Raw genomic sequence first — 16638 nt, forward strand, 5'->3', positions numbered from 1 at the left:
AACTTCTGAACCGTTTGTCCAAAAATCGTAAAAGTGGTCTCGTTACATTCAGGACGGCATGCCGAGTCGTCTTATATTCAATTTTACCATATCGGCCATTTTGGCTGTCGGCCATTTTGAATTTTGTCAAAAAATGCTATATTTTACAAATGCATTAGTATATTGTTACTAAACTCGGTATGTGACTTCCTTGCTATGTCCTGAAGGTACTCAAAAAGTTTTAGGGCAGTGCCACCTTGTGGTCAAAAGATATAACAAACTTGACAAAAATGCTAATAACTTTTGATTAAATTAGCCTAGTATATTGAAACTGGTCATAATAGAGTCATTGGCTCATGCCGATTCAAGTGCAACCTATGATGTCATTTTCGGTCATGATAATTTCCCCGCCATTTTTAATTTTCCAAAAAACCTACTTTTACGAACTCGTCCTAGACGGTTTGTCCGATTTGCATGAAAATTGAACCAGATCATCTTCAGACCATGCTGACAAAAAATCTTGCAAATCAAGTTGATTTGTCAAATCGTTTTCGATAAACGCGCACACAAATTTTGCGTAGCGGTTGCAAAAACACTCATAAGCCTATATCTCCACAATGCTCTATCGTATTCAAACCAATCTTGGTATATGTCATCACAAGCATGACCTGAAGCAACATGCAGCGTTTCGGCGCAGCGCCACCTAATGGTCCGGAGATACAAAAAATGGCTATTTTTGCTTATAACTTTTGAACTGTTTGTCCAAAAATCATGTCTTCCGCACCATGCTTTGAAGGTACTCAAAACGTTTTGGGGCAGTGCCACCTTGTGGTCAGAGGTTATAACAAAATTTACAAACATGCTAATAACTTTTGATTAAATTAGCCTAGTTTAATGAAACTGGTCATAATACAGTCATTGGCTCATGCCGAGAACAGAGATACTAATTTTTCCATATTTGGTCAAACATCCTGTCCTCAATGTTCTTATTTGATCAAAACCTACTTTTTCAAACTCATCCTAGACCGTTTGTCCAATTTCCACCAAAATCGAATCGTATCATCTTCAGACTGTGTCAACAAAAAGTTAGGGATTTTGCATCAATAGATGAAACCGTTTTTGTAAACCGCAGCGACGAAGTTGAGCCATTATGCCAAAATTACTCTTGAGGCTGTATCTCTGCAATGCTTTGACATATTGGCATCAAACTTTGCATGTGTCATTGTTCCCTTATTCTGACCACACCACATCAATTTCGTATCTGTGCCACCTATTGGTCAAAAGTGATAAACCATTAACTTACATTATCAGTGACTCAATATATGATATTTCAGCCATTTTGCCTAATCTTCTTAAACTGTATAATTGTTAATTGTTGCAGTTGGTCTGACACTCTCAGACTACAATGCATTTTCAGCCTTTGGCTTAAAATCATCTTAAAACGTGATTAATTGCTCATTGCTCCAGTTGATCTGACACTGCCAGCCATTTTGGCATGTCTTGTCTTCTTCTTTGCGCTTGGCCCCGGTATTGCTGCTTGTTTTTTTTATGTTTTCATTTTTTTAATTATATGTACCTTATGCAATTTCTTCCTGATGGATATCTCTAAAACAGCCATGATTATTTTAATGTAGTTTGTAAGCAGTAAAAGAGTCAGGAGGTCATAAAAAAAAGGTCCACTCGTTTGGAGAGACATGGCTCTGTTGAAGTTAGCAAAAACAGTCAAAATGTACCAGAAATTATATTTACTAATGAAGCCTAACATTTTTCGACTAACATAGGGCCCTAAATATAGAAAAAATAAAATGATGAGCCTCAGTAAGATTTCATATTTTATGGAGCTGATTTAAAGAAACAGATTAAAAGTTTTGTGTACATGCAAGTCTCTTTTCACTTTTTATTGCAGATCATCGGATGTCCAGGTACATCATTGATGACACCAGCTTATGACCGAATTCACTTTTCCAGATAAAGGTGTGGGAAAAATGAATGTTTGGGCTGTGTTTGCAGCAGGTGTGTCCGGGGATGGTGTTTTCTTGGCGGTTTCAACATTTGAGATTTGTTTTTTTTTCTTATTCAGTCTCAAAAAAGTTGAAATGATCATAATGGTTTATGAAGGCTATGTAGAAGAAAACAAGTTTTTCTTTAGTGTCTGTTGTATCTTTTCAGCTTTGATAATGTAGCGCAAAAATGATTTTTTTTAACAATAGTTTTTTCATTTGAAAGGCACGTTTATGTAAAACCGCTCTTTAACCTGGCATACACATCACATTATCAATTTCCATGTTTCTATATAAATAGAAAATGCTATATAAATGAAGGTGGCGACATGAGTTTTCGTGTTTTATTAAAAGTATGTCAACTACACTCTCAAAAAGATGGTTCCTCGAAGGTCCTTTACAGGTAGTAACATAACCGTATCATCCAGAAGAACCCTTTATATGTTGAAATGGTTCTTTCTGTTAGAGTTTAGGGTTCTTTATTCCCGCCTTTTTGTTTTTCAAATCTGTAACTGTCAAACCCACCTCATTAATGATTTTCTGGAGCAGCTCAGCAGACTATCAACACCCTCGACACACTGTTAGACATTTCTGTAATTTGTACAGTTAATTACTATATATCACCCAGTATAATACTGTAAATTCTCTTTACAGTAAATAACTGTAATTCCCGTTGCATCATGGGTATTTTCTATGACGTCAAACACCAAATACAGTGATTTCCTGTATTTTTAAAAAATAAAGTATAATACTGTATTTACCACAACGGCCTATTTGGCACAATTGTGATCGACAGGATTTGCTTGAGATTTATATTAGGAACCATCAGTGCAGCGTTGAAAGTTTCACCCGAGGAGAGAGCTCACGGTTCCAGAGAACATGAGCTGTGTCCGGACACCCTGCGAAGATTTTTTCCTCCCCCGTGAGAACGGCAAACAAGCAAGGTAAGTGGGATTTGTACTATCCGCGGTTGTCTGCACCCCAATTTTAGCTTGTCAGCATTGGTGCTAAAAACTGAGGTAAACCTAACGTTTTATGAATTTATTGAATTAGATTAGGAACCGGTGCAGCGTTGTAAGTTTTGCCCGAGGAGAGAGCTCACAGTCCGGACAACATACTTTACATAACGTTAGGTTATCATTTGCTTAAACTTTGCTGCTAAAACTGAGGTAAACCTAACGTTTTATTTTAAAAATATGAGTATATTGAATTAGATTAGGAACCAGTGCAGCCAGCGTCGTGTGTAACGTTACTGCCTGAGGAGAGAGCTCACGGCCCGGACAACATACTTTATAACGTTAGGTTATCATTTGCTTAAACTTTGCTGCTAAAAACTGAGGTAAACCTAACGTTTTATTAAAAAAAAAATGAGTTTATTGAATTAGATTAAGAACCAGTGCAGCCAGCGTCGTGTGTAACGTTACTGCCCGAGGAGAGAGCTCTCGGCCCGGACAACATACTTTACATAACGTTAGGTTATCATTTGCTTCAGCTTTGGTACTAAAACTGAGGTAACATAAACCTAACGTTTTATTTTTAAAAAGACTTAACGTTAGTGAGTTTATTGAATTAACTTTACCAATACAATGAAGATTTTGCGTACATTAGGACGACGTTAGTTAGTAAATTAACGTTGGCCACTAGTTGCAAAAAATAATGTCGTTAACAAGCAAAGTTTACATTTGGATTGACATTATTTATTTTACACTTTAGATATGAATACCAGGAGCCTGCCTGTGCTGTGCGACACTGGAACTCATACAACGGTAAGTAACGTTACTCCTCTTTGTTTCTCCACATATTACTGATAATTCAAAGTTTTTCTTGTATGTTTTAGTCGGGTCTGTTTAACTGAATCACAAAATTATTTAGTTTTTCCACCTCTTTTTAGCTGTAACTAGCCATGTACCATGTTTTTTTTCATAAATTATATTATACTAAAATAATCCAAAACTGTGTTTGTCCAGGATTGACAGATTATAATTTTATTTTCTGGAATTTAAGCAGTCCTGGACAATTTTTGGATGATTTTGGCAGATGAAATATAATTTATGAAAAAAACATGGCAAAACTTTAGAATAATGTTGCTCAAGTGCAAACCTGAATACATTTCTGAACACAAAAGAAGATGAAGAATGTTTGTAACCTAACAGATTGAGGCACCATTAACTTCTATATTAATTTTTTCCTACTATGGAAGTGAATGGTGCCTCAAAATTGTCTGGTTACAAACATTCTTTAAAAGGTTTAGAACTACAGGGCGAGTAAATGACAGAATTTACTTTTTTTTTTTTTTGTGAACTATCCGTTTAATGACAGACCATTATTCTAAAGTGTTACCAAAAACATTTAAAGCAAAGGCACTAAGGGTGATGAAATTTAAAATATCTTTATTCTCTTAATTTTCTCTTGCTTTAAGTTTTTTTCGTGAGGAAAAACCCAGAGGTGGGAACAAGATGCACCACCAAAACCGGAGTGAGTCGGAAGACCGGGGAAGTTGTGAACAGGAAGACAACTGTAATCAACAACAGAGTGTCATCCTTCCTTCGCCACCTAATGGAGTTTGAATGGAAAAACTTGGACTAGGTGAGACACTTTTTTAATAGGATATGTAATGTACACAGACACTTACGCTGCATTCACACAGGGCGTCATGCCGGTTAGAAATTTTGTCTGACCTGACACAGCGCCGACGCCACGTGACAGTGACGTATGGCATCAAAGCACCGCGAGAGCGATTCGAGAGCAGTCGGCTAATACAGCCGGTACAGTTTCTCTAGAGCGACTGCACAGACTTTGATGACGACACAGCTGTTCCACGATTGGCCAGATTCTCCGCATGACAGCGATCACGTGTGTTTCGTGTTTATTCTAAAACCTTCAGTTCCTCTAATGTGCACAAATCTCTTTTTTATAACAGTTAAACCTCTTTTCATGTAGTTGCGATGTTATATTGTCATGTTTATCAAAATAAAACAGATGAAAAATGTAGACCCCCACTTCATTGATAGTTTAGGCTTGTATGTTAACTTTATTCTTGTACAAACACACGCTGTATTAATCAGTGCATAAAGTATTACATGACAAAAAATGTCTCTGAAACATCTGTGTATTGACAAATATTGCATTTATTTCACTTCAGCTGATAAAGTGTGCAAACACAGCGAGAGCGTCACTGCGGGAAGCAGAAAGTGTCCGACTTCACGTCTGTGTTTGCAGCTCCTCCCCGCCTGCACTCTGCTACTCTCGCCGATTGGTTGCATCCGGCCGCAGCTGATGTCCAACACACCTTTCAACTTCTGCCGCTTGCAACGTGAGTGAAGCGACGCGACGGAACCCACAATTCAGTTCAGCAACGCATGACGTCACCCATTCAAAGTAAATGAGAAGCGTTAACGCCGGCGCCCCGTGTGAATGCAGCATTAAGTTTGAGGATACCTTACTAAAGCTAATGCAGTATACATGTAATCCATCCTGCAATAAAAGGTTACATTGTTGTTTTTGATTAAATAGTTTGTGAAATCACGTTGAGGTGATTCAGTAATATTACTTTTTTGGAGCATATAGTTTGTGCTGCTGCTACTATTATGTACTAACAGTTTTCTTTAGTTTTTTACTCAATATCAATTTTGTTAAGCTAAATAACAGACACCTCTCTAATATGCAATCAGGTTCAGCATCACTACAAAGTACATTCTTCAAAATATTCATTACATTGAATCACCAGCTAAAACAAAAACTGAACATTTCATTTCACATCTTCATGAAGGCATTGCAGGACTGGATTAGACTAGACAGCATACGTTGAGCTAGGTGCACCTCAAAGTGTTAACTGTCTATAAAATAGTATTTTACCATTATGATGAATTGTAATGGGATTATTATTTTTTATTAAATTCCAACAGTGTAAAAAGTTTGTGTATACTCAAATTGTATGACTAACTTCATATCATTCTTATCTAGAGGGACTTCTTGCCATAATGGAGCAGAATCCTGGTTCCTGTTTGAAATCATCCAATGTGGAAGATGACACAGATCGGTACAGACATGAAACTTGTGTTTGTGTTTGTGTTGTGTTGTGATAACTTGTTTCAGAATTAATTTGCTCTTTGTTTATATTTTATTCATGTATATGTGTATTTTGCACCAAAGTTACAGTATTCTTCAACCAACTATTTACAGTATTCTACCAACTATTTTCTGCAGAGTTTTTAAAATTGTAGCTCAAACAATAGTGTGGGGTGCTAGCAAGGTCATGGGTTCAATTCCCAGGGAAAGCAAGAACTGACAAAATGTAAAATGTGTATCTTGAATGCAATGCAAGTCGTCTGCCAAATGCATAAATGTAAATTTAAATAATAAGTGATATTGAATGCAATCTGATTACTTTTATACATGATTTTCTGAAAATAAGATTTGATTCGAGGATGTTTTAAAGTGAACTTTTTCCACACATTTAAATGTTTAAGTTAAAGCACTTAAAATGTTTTAAATAAAGAATTTTATATTTCATAATAATTGTCTGTTTGGATTACTTCTGTAGGATAGATTAATGTAAGAATTAATGTAATTCAGTAAGTATTAATGATTGAATAGGATTAGGATTAATGCACTGTTAACCAAGGTTTACAGTAACGGTACTGTATTACAAAATTACAGTAACATGTAGTTACTGTAAACTGAAATGCGGTTCTTGTACTGTAAATCTCAAATACAGTAACTTACTGGCAACAGTGTTGCCAGTAAGTTACTGTAAAATCTCTTATAAATGTCTAACAGTGCAGGTAAATGATGGATTTCTTAAAATGTCTATACATTTTAATTAAAAAAATGTAACATGGATTCCTATCAATCATGTCTTTCTCTCTTTAGTTTTACAGAACATGCAAGTGTGAGCAGCTCTGTTCAGTTGAGGATGCTCATCTTTTCTTCTCCACAAAGTAAGTAACTGAAGTCCACATGAATCTTGCCTATAACAGTCTTCGACAATGCCTTTCTTTAGAATAATGTAATATGCATGCAGAACCAAATGTGAAACCACCAGCGGCTGTTTGGTAGGTGCTAGGCAACCATGTAACCACAAGATGGCAACATACACCAACAAGCTTCGAGTGATAAACTTTTACGATACAGGAAATTCTCCGTGCTTCTAAATATTTAAAGGTGCCCTAGAATGATTCAAAACCATATTTCAAATTGTTCTCTGATATCTATATATGGGGTATGTGGCTTATTTAAGGGCAAAAATTGTCCAGATACGATTTTACAGGTCCATTTACAACCCTAGGATTTGTCCCTAGAATGAAATGGTCGGTTTTTGCCTTATTTGGAAGGGTCATGATGAATAGTAATGTAGAGTTCTGCTCTGATTGGCTGTTTCACTTGCGAATTATTATTATTATTATTATTAGTTATTAGTTGTACCTTATGCCTCCTGAACACTTTCCATATATGGCACGCGTCTCACTGTATCATTGCGTGATACTTTTGTGTAATTTTTGTAATGTTTTAGCCTGGTCGCTATTCACTGCCATTATAGGAAGGAGCGCGTGCAGGACTTTTTTTTTAAATTTCTGCTTTTGAGGTCCGAAAAGGATAGAAGGACACAGGGCATTGGAACAACAGCAGGGTGAGTAAATGATGGCTTTATTTTCATTTCAGGGTGAACTATCCTTTAAACGTTTACTCATAACGTCAGCAGTCACAACTTTGTTTTTAGCATTGTAAAAACATTTTAATGTTAATTTTTGTAATGTGTCACCGTATGATTTTACAATGATAGCTTCTTCACTTTGAATCACGTCCTCTAAACAGCTAACTGGCTAGCGCGTAAATATGTTCAGTACAGTCTGACAGAGTAGCTTACTGAAGTGGATAAAATCACTTACTGCTTGCGGGAATATAGCTGGTATTGCCCCCTTCTTCAGTATCTGACGCGAGGCGAAGCCTGCTTGAAATTGTCCCAGGTTAGAAAAACTGTCCGTGGTGAAATGGGCCAAGCAAACAAACAACTTTAAATTAAATTTGTTGCGGTATCCGGTTGTAGATAAACATCAACCATGTCTGTTGACAGTTTTGTTCTTTGGGAAGGGTATGAAAAGTCCTCATATCCCATGCACAACTTGGAACATAACATTTATTTCCATGATCTGCCATTTTTGCTATCCTCTCTTTACGCTTGTTTCTTCACAATACCTGCAGAACTCCGATGATTCGGCTGTGCCGTTCCGCCTGGCCTAGAATATGTGCTGGCATATGCAAATGTTGGGGGGCGTACATATTAATGATCCCGACTGTTGCGTAAAAGTAGGTGTTATGTTGAGATTCACCTATTTTTCCGTGGTGTTTTTCACGCAGGAGATTTACATATGAAGGAGGACGCAACAGTGTTTGAGACTCACGGTATGTGATTTCCATGTACTGAACTCTTGTTATTCAACTATGCCAAGGTTAATTCAATTTTTCATTCTAGGGCACCTTTTACTAATATATATATATATAGATAGCATACTGAATATTTACTGCATGAATCCAAATTGTGTAATGATAACATGACTTAACAAATAACATACTGTGCAAATATTCCGATCTTACTTTTTCAACGTTGAACATTGTCAAAATTATCAGAAACACCTACAGGCGACATACCTCAGTATACCTTAAAGTAAGTGAGCTGTAAATTGTTGAGGTAAAATTTAGTTGTAGAGAAAATTTTTTCGTACCGTATGTGTTTTTAACTACAGTACAATCTGATGAAGTGTAACCCATGTTAGCATAGCAATGCCTCTGGTTAAACAGTGTACATCTAATGTATAACATATATTTTCACTTCACGTATATCTGTTATTTTCATCTATCATTATGTTATTAAAAATATGTATTATTTATATTAGTTTATCCCACGTTTTATCACAATATTGCATACTTTCAAATAGACTTTACCACAGGGTGGTGCGAAAATCCTGGTTAAAAAGGCCTTCATCAATGTTGTTCATGTGTTGCAAAATGTAGGCTACTAATAAGACAACTTAAGTGCTCAAGAGTCCATAGATTCCGTTTATTTTCACTCAGCATTATGAAATTGTATGTTAAAAAAAGTTAATTGATATTTATAAAAAATATTCTTAATCTTGATGTTTTGTCAGTATTGAATACAGGAAAAAAAGAAGATACAGAAATGAGCAAAGAATAACACAACAAACATTTATTTTAATGCTAAACAAAATGTGCACCATTTAAAAGCATTTTTTTTTTTTTATGTTTTCATTTTTTTTAATTAGTTGTACCTTATGCAATTTCTTCTTGATGAATATCTCTGAAAGAGCCATGTTTTTTTATTTAGTTTGTAAGCAGGAAAAGAGTCAGGAGGTCATAAAAAAAAGGTCCACACGTTTGGAGAGACATGGCTCTTTTGAAGTTAGCAAAAACTGTCAAAATGTACTAGAAATTATATTTACTAATGAAGCCTAACATTTTTCGACTAACATAGGGCACTAAATATAGAGAAAATAAAATGATGAGCCTCAGTAAGATTTCATATTTTATGGAGCTGATTTAAAGCTGTGAAAGCTAAAAAATTTATTAAAAAGTTTTGTGTACATGCAAGTCTCTTTTCACTTTTTATTGCAGATCATCGGATGTTCAGGTAAATCATTGATGACACCAGCTTATGACCGAATTCACTTTTCCAGATAAAGGCGTGGGAAAAATGAATTTTTGGGCTGTGTTTGCAGCAGGTGTGTCCGGGGATGGTGTTTTCTTGGCGGATTGGTAAGTAGAGGAGAGGGGTTGAAGTGTGGTTGGAGCTGGAGAGGATGGTGTAACAGAGCTTCCGTTGTCATGGTGAGGCGTTATATAGGACACACACGCACACACACACCCGGCATCCGTCAACAGCCTGATGATGTCGTTTCGGAATCGGACGCCAACCAGCGCGTAAAGCAAAGGGTTGAGGCAGCACCTCACGTAGGCCAGATTGCGTGTCACGTTTTCCTGCAGGTGGAACCTGGTCCACTCGTCGCAGAGTTTCGGTGTGGGTGTGAATATTTTAATCAGCAGCACCACAGTGTAAGGCAGCTGGAAAAGCAGGAAAAGAACCACCAGCAATGCCATCAAAAGCAGCGTCCTCTGTCTACGCCAGCCTTTGCCACCGGCACGAATCAGCACGCGTCCGATCGCACCGTAACACACCACCATCGCCACGCAAGGGATGCAGAATCCTGCGATCTTCGCCATCTGTGCCCACAGCTTCCATTTACTCACTTCATCGCCCCAAACCTTCATATCGCACAAAGTGACGTTTGAACCCATGTCTTTGTCTATGGAGCTGAAGCGCAGGTCTGGCAGGCTCAGGAAGATGGAGGTCAAAGCGACGCCAAGCGCAGACAGCGTGCTGTAAAACACCATCCCAGAACTCTTCTTCCTCACGGCCCTGGTGCAAACCACCACCAGATAGCGATCGACACTAATGCACGCCAACAGCAGCAGACCGCTGTAGGTGTTGATGGCATACATGCCACGATTGAGCTTGCACAAGGCCTCTCCGAATACCCAGCTGCCGATCAGCGTCTCTCCCGTCTGTAACGGAAGAGTCAGCAGAAGCAGCATGTCAGACAGAGCCAGGTAGAAGAGGAAGACGTCGGTCATGCAGCGCAGACGTAGACGGCGGTACAGCGCGAAGGTGGCAATGACCAGCCCGTTTCCAATTACACCTAAGAAGAAGACGATGAGGAAGATGGTGGTCTGGACAGCAGTAATGGTCAGCTCCTGCTCTCTGCTGGCTTCACAAAGCTCTTCGACGTCAGTGAAGTCGGCATCGGTGAAGACAACTTCACTTTCAAAACCAGTAAAATTTAACTCATAACCATATAGGCCTGTATATGATGTTAAATCTTCTGTAGTTGAATCAAAGCTCGCCATACCTGTAAAACATGGCAGAAAGCAGAAACAGTTCATCAGGTGTGGAAGAAGGTCAACCATATAAAGCCCATTTGATAGGCCTACATACATTTCTAATGCCTGAATGATTAACATGATCAAAACTTTGCTAAAAGAAACATGCCTTCTACCCTCTGATTGGTATTCATAATTTTTAGTAGGCTAAGTAAAAGGCATTTTACTGTAATTCCAAATATGTCAAAATTTTTGCTTATGAAGTAAATGGTAGAATAACTTTTATATAATATTTCAAGATGGACTTTTAACAGACAAAAGCAACTTGATTATCCATGATCATACTTATTTTTTTCTCTTTTTAAAGAAAAATCATGTTAAAATGTGAGTATTAAATATGATACATTTTGAGGAATGTTTATTTGTATCTCTTAGTCATCATTTTATTACATTGTGTTATACACTCACCTAAAGGATTATTAGGAACACCTGTTCAATTTCTCATTAATGCAATTATCTAATCAACCAATCACATGGCAGTTGCTTCAATGCATTTAGGGGTGTGGTCCTGGTCAAGACAATCTCCTGAACTCCAAACTGAATGTCAGAATGGGAAAGAAAGGTGAATTAAGCAATTTTTAGCGTGGCATGATTGTTGGTCTGAGTATTTCACAATCTGCTCAGTTACTGGGATTTTCACGCACAACCATTTCCTGGGTTTACAAAGAATGGTGTGAAAAGGGAAAAACATCAGCAGTCCTGTGGGCGAAAATGCCTTGTTGATGCTAGAGGTCAGAGGAGAATGGGCCGACTGATTCAAGCTGATAGAAGAGCAACTTTGACTGAAATAACCCCTCGTTACAACCGAGGTATGCAGCAAAGCATTTGTGAAGCCACAACACGCACAACCTTGAGGCGGATGGGCTACAACAGCAGAAGACCCCACCGGGTACCACTCATCTCCACTACAAATAGGAAAAAGAGGCTACAATTTGCATGAACTCACCAAAATTGGACAGTTGAAGACTGGAAAAATGTTGCCTGGTCTGATGAGTCTCAATTTCTGTTGAGACATTCAGATGGTAGAGTCGGAATTTGGCGTAAACATCATGCCTTGTTACCACTGTGCAGGCTGGTGGTGGTGGTGTAATGGTGTGGGGGATGTTTTCTTGGCACACTTTAGGCCCCTGGCCTATTGGCCATTGTTTAAATGCCACGGCCTACCTGAGCATTGTTTCTGACCATGTCCATCCCTTTATGACCACCATGTACCCATCCTCTGATGGATACTTCCAGCAGGATAATGCACCATGTCACAAAGCTTGAATCATTTCAAATTGGTTTCTTGAACATGACAATGAGTTCACTGTACTAAAATGGCCCCCACAGTAGGGATGGGCATGATTAATCGACGATAGATAATTGATTGTTAAGAATTTTGTCTATCACGTTAATTTGTTATCGATTAATCTAATGCATTTTTTATTTATTTTATCTAATGCAGATTGCGTTGCGTAGTGTGCGTCTTGAAGCAATTAAATGAATTTCACTGTGTGGTGAAGTTCACTGAAAACATTGCAATGCCGTGTATAAGTACAACACGGCCACGACTCAAATGATGTACCACTTAAACAAAGTGCATTCGTCCCTGGTTAATGTTGGTGGCGGTGCATCTTGATCTCAGTCTCAACCTAGCATCAAGTCAGCGTTAGCACCGCTATTTCCTGGTTCCGAAGAAGGACGGCGGATTGCGTCCCATTTTGGACCTTCGTCGTCTGAATTTCGCTCTCTACAGAGGGAAGTTCAAGATGCTAGCACTCAAGGCTATTTTGTCACAGATACGTGCGGAGGACTGGTTCGTTACGATAGATGCTGAGGCTCCAGGGCATCCGTATTCTCAATTACCTGGACGATTGGCTCATTCTGGCCCACTCCAGGGAGTTGATGACTCACCACAGAGATGTCGTTCTTCGACACGTTCAGGCACTTGGTTTGAGAGTGAACACCGACAAGAGTGTTCTCACCCCAGCTCAGCAGACCACCTTCTTAGGAGTTCATCTGGATTCCATTTCAATGCAGGCCCACTTGGCCCCTGCTCGGATTTCCAGTATTGTAACATGCCTGGCCCGCTTCTGGCTCGGTCATCATGTTTCTGTCGGTACATGTCGCAGGCTCCTGGGTCTTATGGCCGCAGCTTCCCCGGTGCTTCCCCTGGGACTGCTCTACATGAGACCCTTCCTTTGGTGGATGAAACGCTCAGGGGCTCGGTCAACAGGATCGGCCCTTTGCCTATTGAAGGTGTCGCACGGTCAAATGGTCACGACGGACGCCTCTCTAACCGGCTGGGGTGTGGTATTCAAGGGCAGACCGGTATGCGGGGTCTAGGAAGGGGAAGTTCTCTCTTGGCACTTAAACTGCCAAGAGCTGAGAGCTGTGTCCCTGGCCTTTCAGCACTTTCTCCCCTCCTTCATTGGACATCATGTCATTGTCAGGACGGACAACATGGTGGTGGTGTCTAATGTGAATCGCCAAAGGGGATCACGGTCACGTACCCTGGACAGGCATGCGCGCCGTCTCCTCCTTTGGGCTCAGGACAAACTTCTGTCCCTGAGAGCAGTCCATGAACCCGTAGTCTTGAACCTTGCAGCGGACTACCTGTCGAGGCAGAAGCTCAGGTCGGGAGAATGGATGCTGAACCCTCAAACTGTATCTCAGATTTGGGAAGTGTTCGGCAAAGCGGAGGTGCTATGTAGACCGGTCTTGCGGTTGGAGGAAATCTAACCAGCTCTTGGTGTGCTTCTGTGCTGGCCGCCGCGGGCTTGCCGCGTCGAAGCAAAGGTTTTCCCATTGGGTGACGGAGGCTATTTCGCTGGCTTAGGAGGTGCGTGGTATACCTTCACCTCTTAGCATTAGGGCGCATTCTACCAGAAGTGTGGCTTCCTCTCAAGCGCTTTTTAGAGGGGCTCTTCTGGAGGATATTTGTGTAGCGGCAGGTTGGTCCTCCCCGCACACTTTTGTGAGGTTTTATAGCTTGGATCTCGACATGGCTCCGGGTTCGAATGTTTTATCTGCTTAACCTGGCCATGCAGGTTATCTGGTATTCTTTGAGCCAGATATGGCAGCGCTTTTGCTTGGCGTGTGTGGTATATCGTTCCCATTACGTCATAAAGTGACGCAGCGTCGAGTGAACCTATGAAAGAGAACGTCTCAGGTTACTTGCGTAACCTATGTTCTCTGAGTAGGGAATGAGACGCTGCGTTCGCTGCCAAGCTCCTCGCGCTGCTGACAGGCCTTCCGTTTCGGCAGAGAAATCTGAGGAGCGGATGGCGCGCGCGCCAGTATATATGTGGCGATGTCAGAGCATCGGGGCGGCGCCTGCGCCATCAGCCAATGAATTGCCGTGATTCTATAAGGGCTTCAGACAATCGGCACACCCAGAGGGCGTTCCCATTAAGTCATAAAGTGACGCAGCGTCTCGTTCCCTACTCAGAGAACATAGGTTACGCAAGTAACCTGAGATGTTCGGTTTGCCTAACTGAACGTAACTGTCTGCCATAAGTTGATCTTGTAATAAAGGTCTCATCGAGGAAAAACAAGCTGTATTTTTGTATTCATTGCATTTTTGAATTATAAAAGTTAAATAATTAATTGTATTATAAAAATATTAATGATTAATCGATAGTCGATCGTTAATTCTCCCAACGATCGACTATGAAAATTTAATCGAATGTCCATCCCTACCCCACAGTCACCAGATCTCAACCCAATAGAGCATCTTTGGGATGTGGTGGAACAGGAGCTTCGTGCCCTGGATGTGCATCCCACAAATCTCCATCAACTGCAAGATGCTATCCTAAAAATATGGGCCAACATTTCTAAAGAATGCTTTCAGCACCTTCTTGAATCAATGCCACGTAGAATTAAGGCAGTTCTGAAGGCGAAAGGGGGTCAAACACAGTATTAGTATGGTGTTCCTAATAATCCTTTAGGTGAGTGTATATTTAACACAATTAAAACTACAGTGCTTTGATCATAAAACTAAGCATTTAAATACTAGGTGATACATGGATAATATTCATTGATTTACATTAATGAGTGCATTATTCCTACTATATGGGCCATTAAAGCCTGTCAAAAAATATGCTGCTATAGCACTAAAAGTGATTCTTTGGCGCGTAATCATAGGGGAACCACTTTTAGTGCTGTATAGCACCAAATCTGGGTGCTTCAGTGGTTCTTCAGCGGTTCTTTGGGATGACTGAGGTGCTATATAGCACGATACAGAACCTGTTAAGATATGGTGCTATCAGTGGCGGCTGGCTGGTCAATAGAGGGCGCCGCCCCAATCATAATTCCAGAAATATACATGTTTACAAAAATTATATAAAAGTGAAATAAAAATAAAATAGTTTACTCATACGATGTGCTGGCTGTTAGTAAGAGCCTCAGCATTTAATAAAAACTGGCTTTGACCGGTTAACTATTTTATATGTTCTTCAATATGTGTCATGCGGTTTCATGTGCGAGGGACGCCGGACAAATGAATGTCTATCTGAGTCCAAAAATATACGGGCAGCATGTGACCTGAATCTGGTCTCACTCAGAGCTTCACGCGCTTGTTATGAGAAACGTAGGTGGCTGGCTGGATGTTTTGTTAGGCTACTAACCTACATCAGGACTGTGTCTGTACTGAAGTTTTGTGGACAACAACGGCGGTAAGAGACCTCAAATATCTGACTGAACAATGCAAACGTCATGACACTACTGAGATGACTGACTTTAATCAGAGAGTCATTGAGAAATTTGCTGGCCAGAAAGAAAGGAGAGCAAAATGTATGTTCAAATAGTCAACATGCTAGTCTGTTGTGGCTGTTTTCTTTTGTTTTTCATTTCCTCATTCAATTATATGTGGGAAATGAATGTGTAAAAAAGATAAAAGTGAAGACACTGTTTTCTCTTTAATGCTTGAATTTAGTCTACATGCATCTTGATACTTTCTAAAAGTTTCTAAACGTGTCTGTATCATGAATAATCTCTAAACTGAGAATATCTGGAAAGTAGTTAGAAGACATTAAAAATGCCGACGTGTAAACAATAAGGAGTTGAAAAGTTTAAAGTTACACATGTAGCAGATTTTTTTAATTAAACCAGTGTGGGTTGGTTAGACATGAATCATGTCGTGCGACAGATAATTTCACATGTGTGGGATTAAATAAGAGCAGAAATCTGAGCGGTTTCCTTGTGTAGTGATTGATTTAATTAAGTGCTGCTATGCTGCCATAACTTTAGAATATATGCGTTGTTTTAGTAAAAAGCATACTCTAAAAAGTGTTTTGGGATGCACTGGGGGTTTCATTGTTTGACTGGCTACCAGTATTAGTTACACTGTCGCTGATGTCATTTCACGAGTTCACCCTTAGCCTACATATAATCTGAGAAAAAGAAGCCTATAGATGTGTGTGTGTGTGTGTGTGTGTGTGTGTGTGTGTGTGTGTGTGTGTATATATTTATTTATGTGTGTTATTTATTTATATATATATATATATATATATATATATATATATATATATATATACACACACATATATATAGGCCTATATATATATATATGTGTGTGTGTGTGTTTGTGTACATTTTTATTCTGATTATTTAGCTACACATGTAGGCTCATGTTTTTATTTATTTCATGTATGTTGTGAAACCCAATGTCACTTTATGTGACGCTGATCTACGGAAGGTGCTATAGGCTATAAGTTGACTTTATTAT

General features: G+C 39.3%; 2 protein-coding genes across 3 annotated transcripts in view; one reads left to right on the top strand and one right to left on the bottom strand.

Annotated features, from left to right (window-relative positions):
• The first annotated feature begins 2654 nt into the window (after positions 1-2654).
• Positions 2655-16638, top strand: part of LOC307119770 (uncharacterized protein) — a 36289-nt gene continuing 22305 nt past the window's right edge. Inside the window, exons 1-6 of the mRNA XM_079806296.1 lie at positions 2655-2923; positions 3693-3745; positions 4399-4565; positions 5122-5292; positions 5943-6018; positions 6852-6919. Of these exons, the coding sequence (XP_079662422.1) occupies positions 4547-4565; positions 5122-5292; positions 5943-6018; positions 6852-6919 (334 nt within the window). The 5' untranslated portion in view covers positions 2655-2923; positions 3693-3745; positions 4399-4546. The remainder of the gene's footprint in view (positions 2924-3692; positions 3746-4398; positions 4566-5121; positions 5293-5942; positions 6019-6851; positions 6920-16638) is intronic.
• Positions 9017-16638, bottom strand: part of ccr10 (chemokine (C-C motif) receptor 10) — a 10138-nt gene continuing 2516 nt past the window's right edge. The window contains exon 2 of one of the 2 annotated variants that reach the window (XM_079806287.1): positions 9017-10900. In XM_079806287.1, the coding sequence (XP_079662413.1) occupies positions 9630-10898 (1269 nt within the window). In that variant the 5' untranslated portion in view covers positions 10899-10900 and the 3' untranslated portion in view covers positions 9017-9629. The remainder of the gene's footprint in view (positions 10901-16638) is intronic. The other variant, XM_079806288.1, reaches the window with a different exon arrangement.

The sequence above is a fragment of the Gobio gobio genome (genome assembly GCF_949357685.1).
Source record: "Gobio gobio genome assembly, chromosome: 23".
Lineage (NCBI taxonomy): Eukaryota > Metazoa > Chordata > Actinopteri > Cypriniformes > Gobionidae > Gobio > Gobio gobio.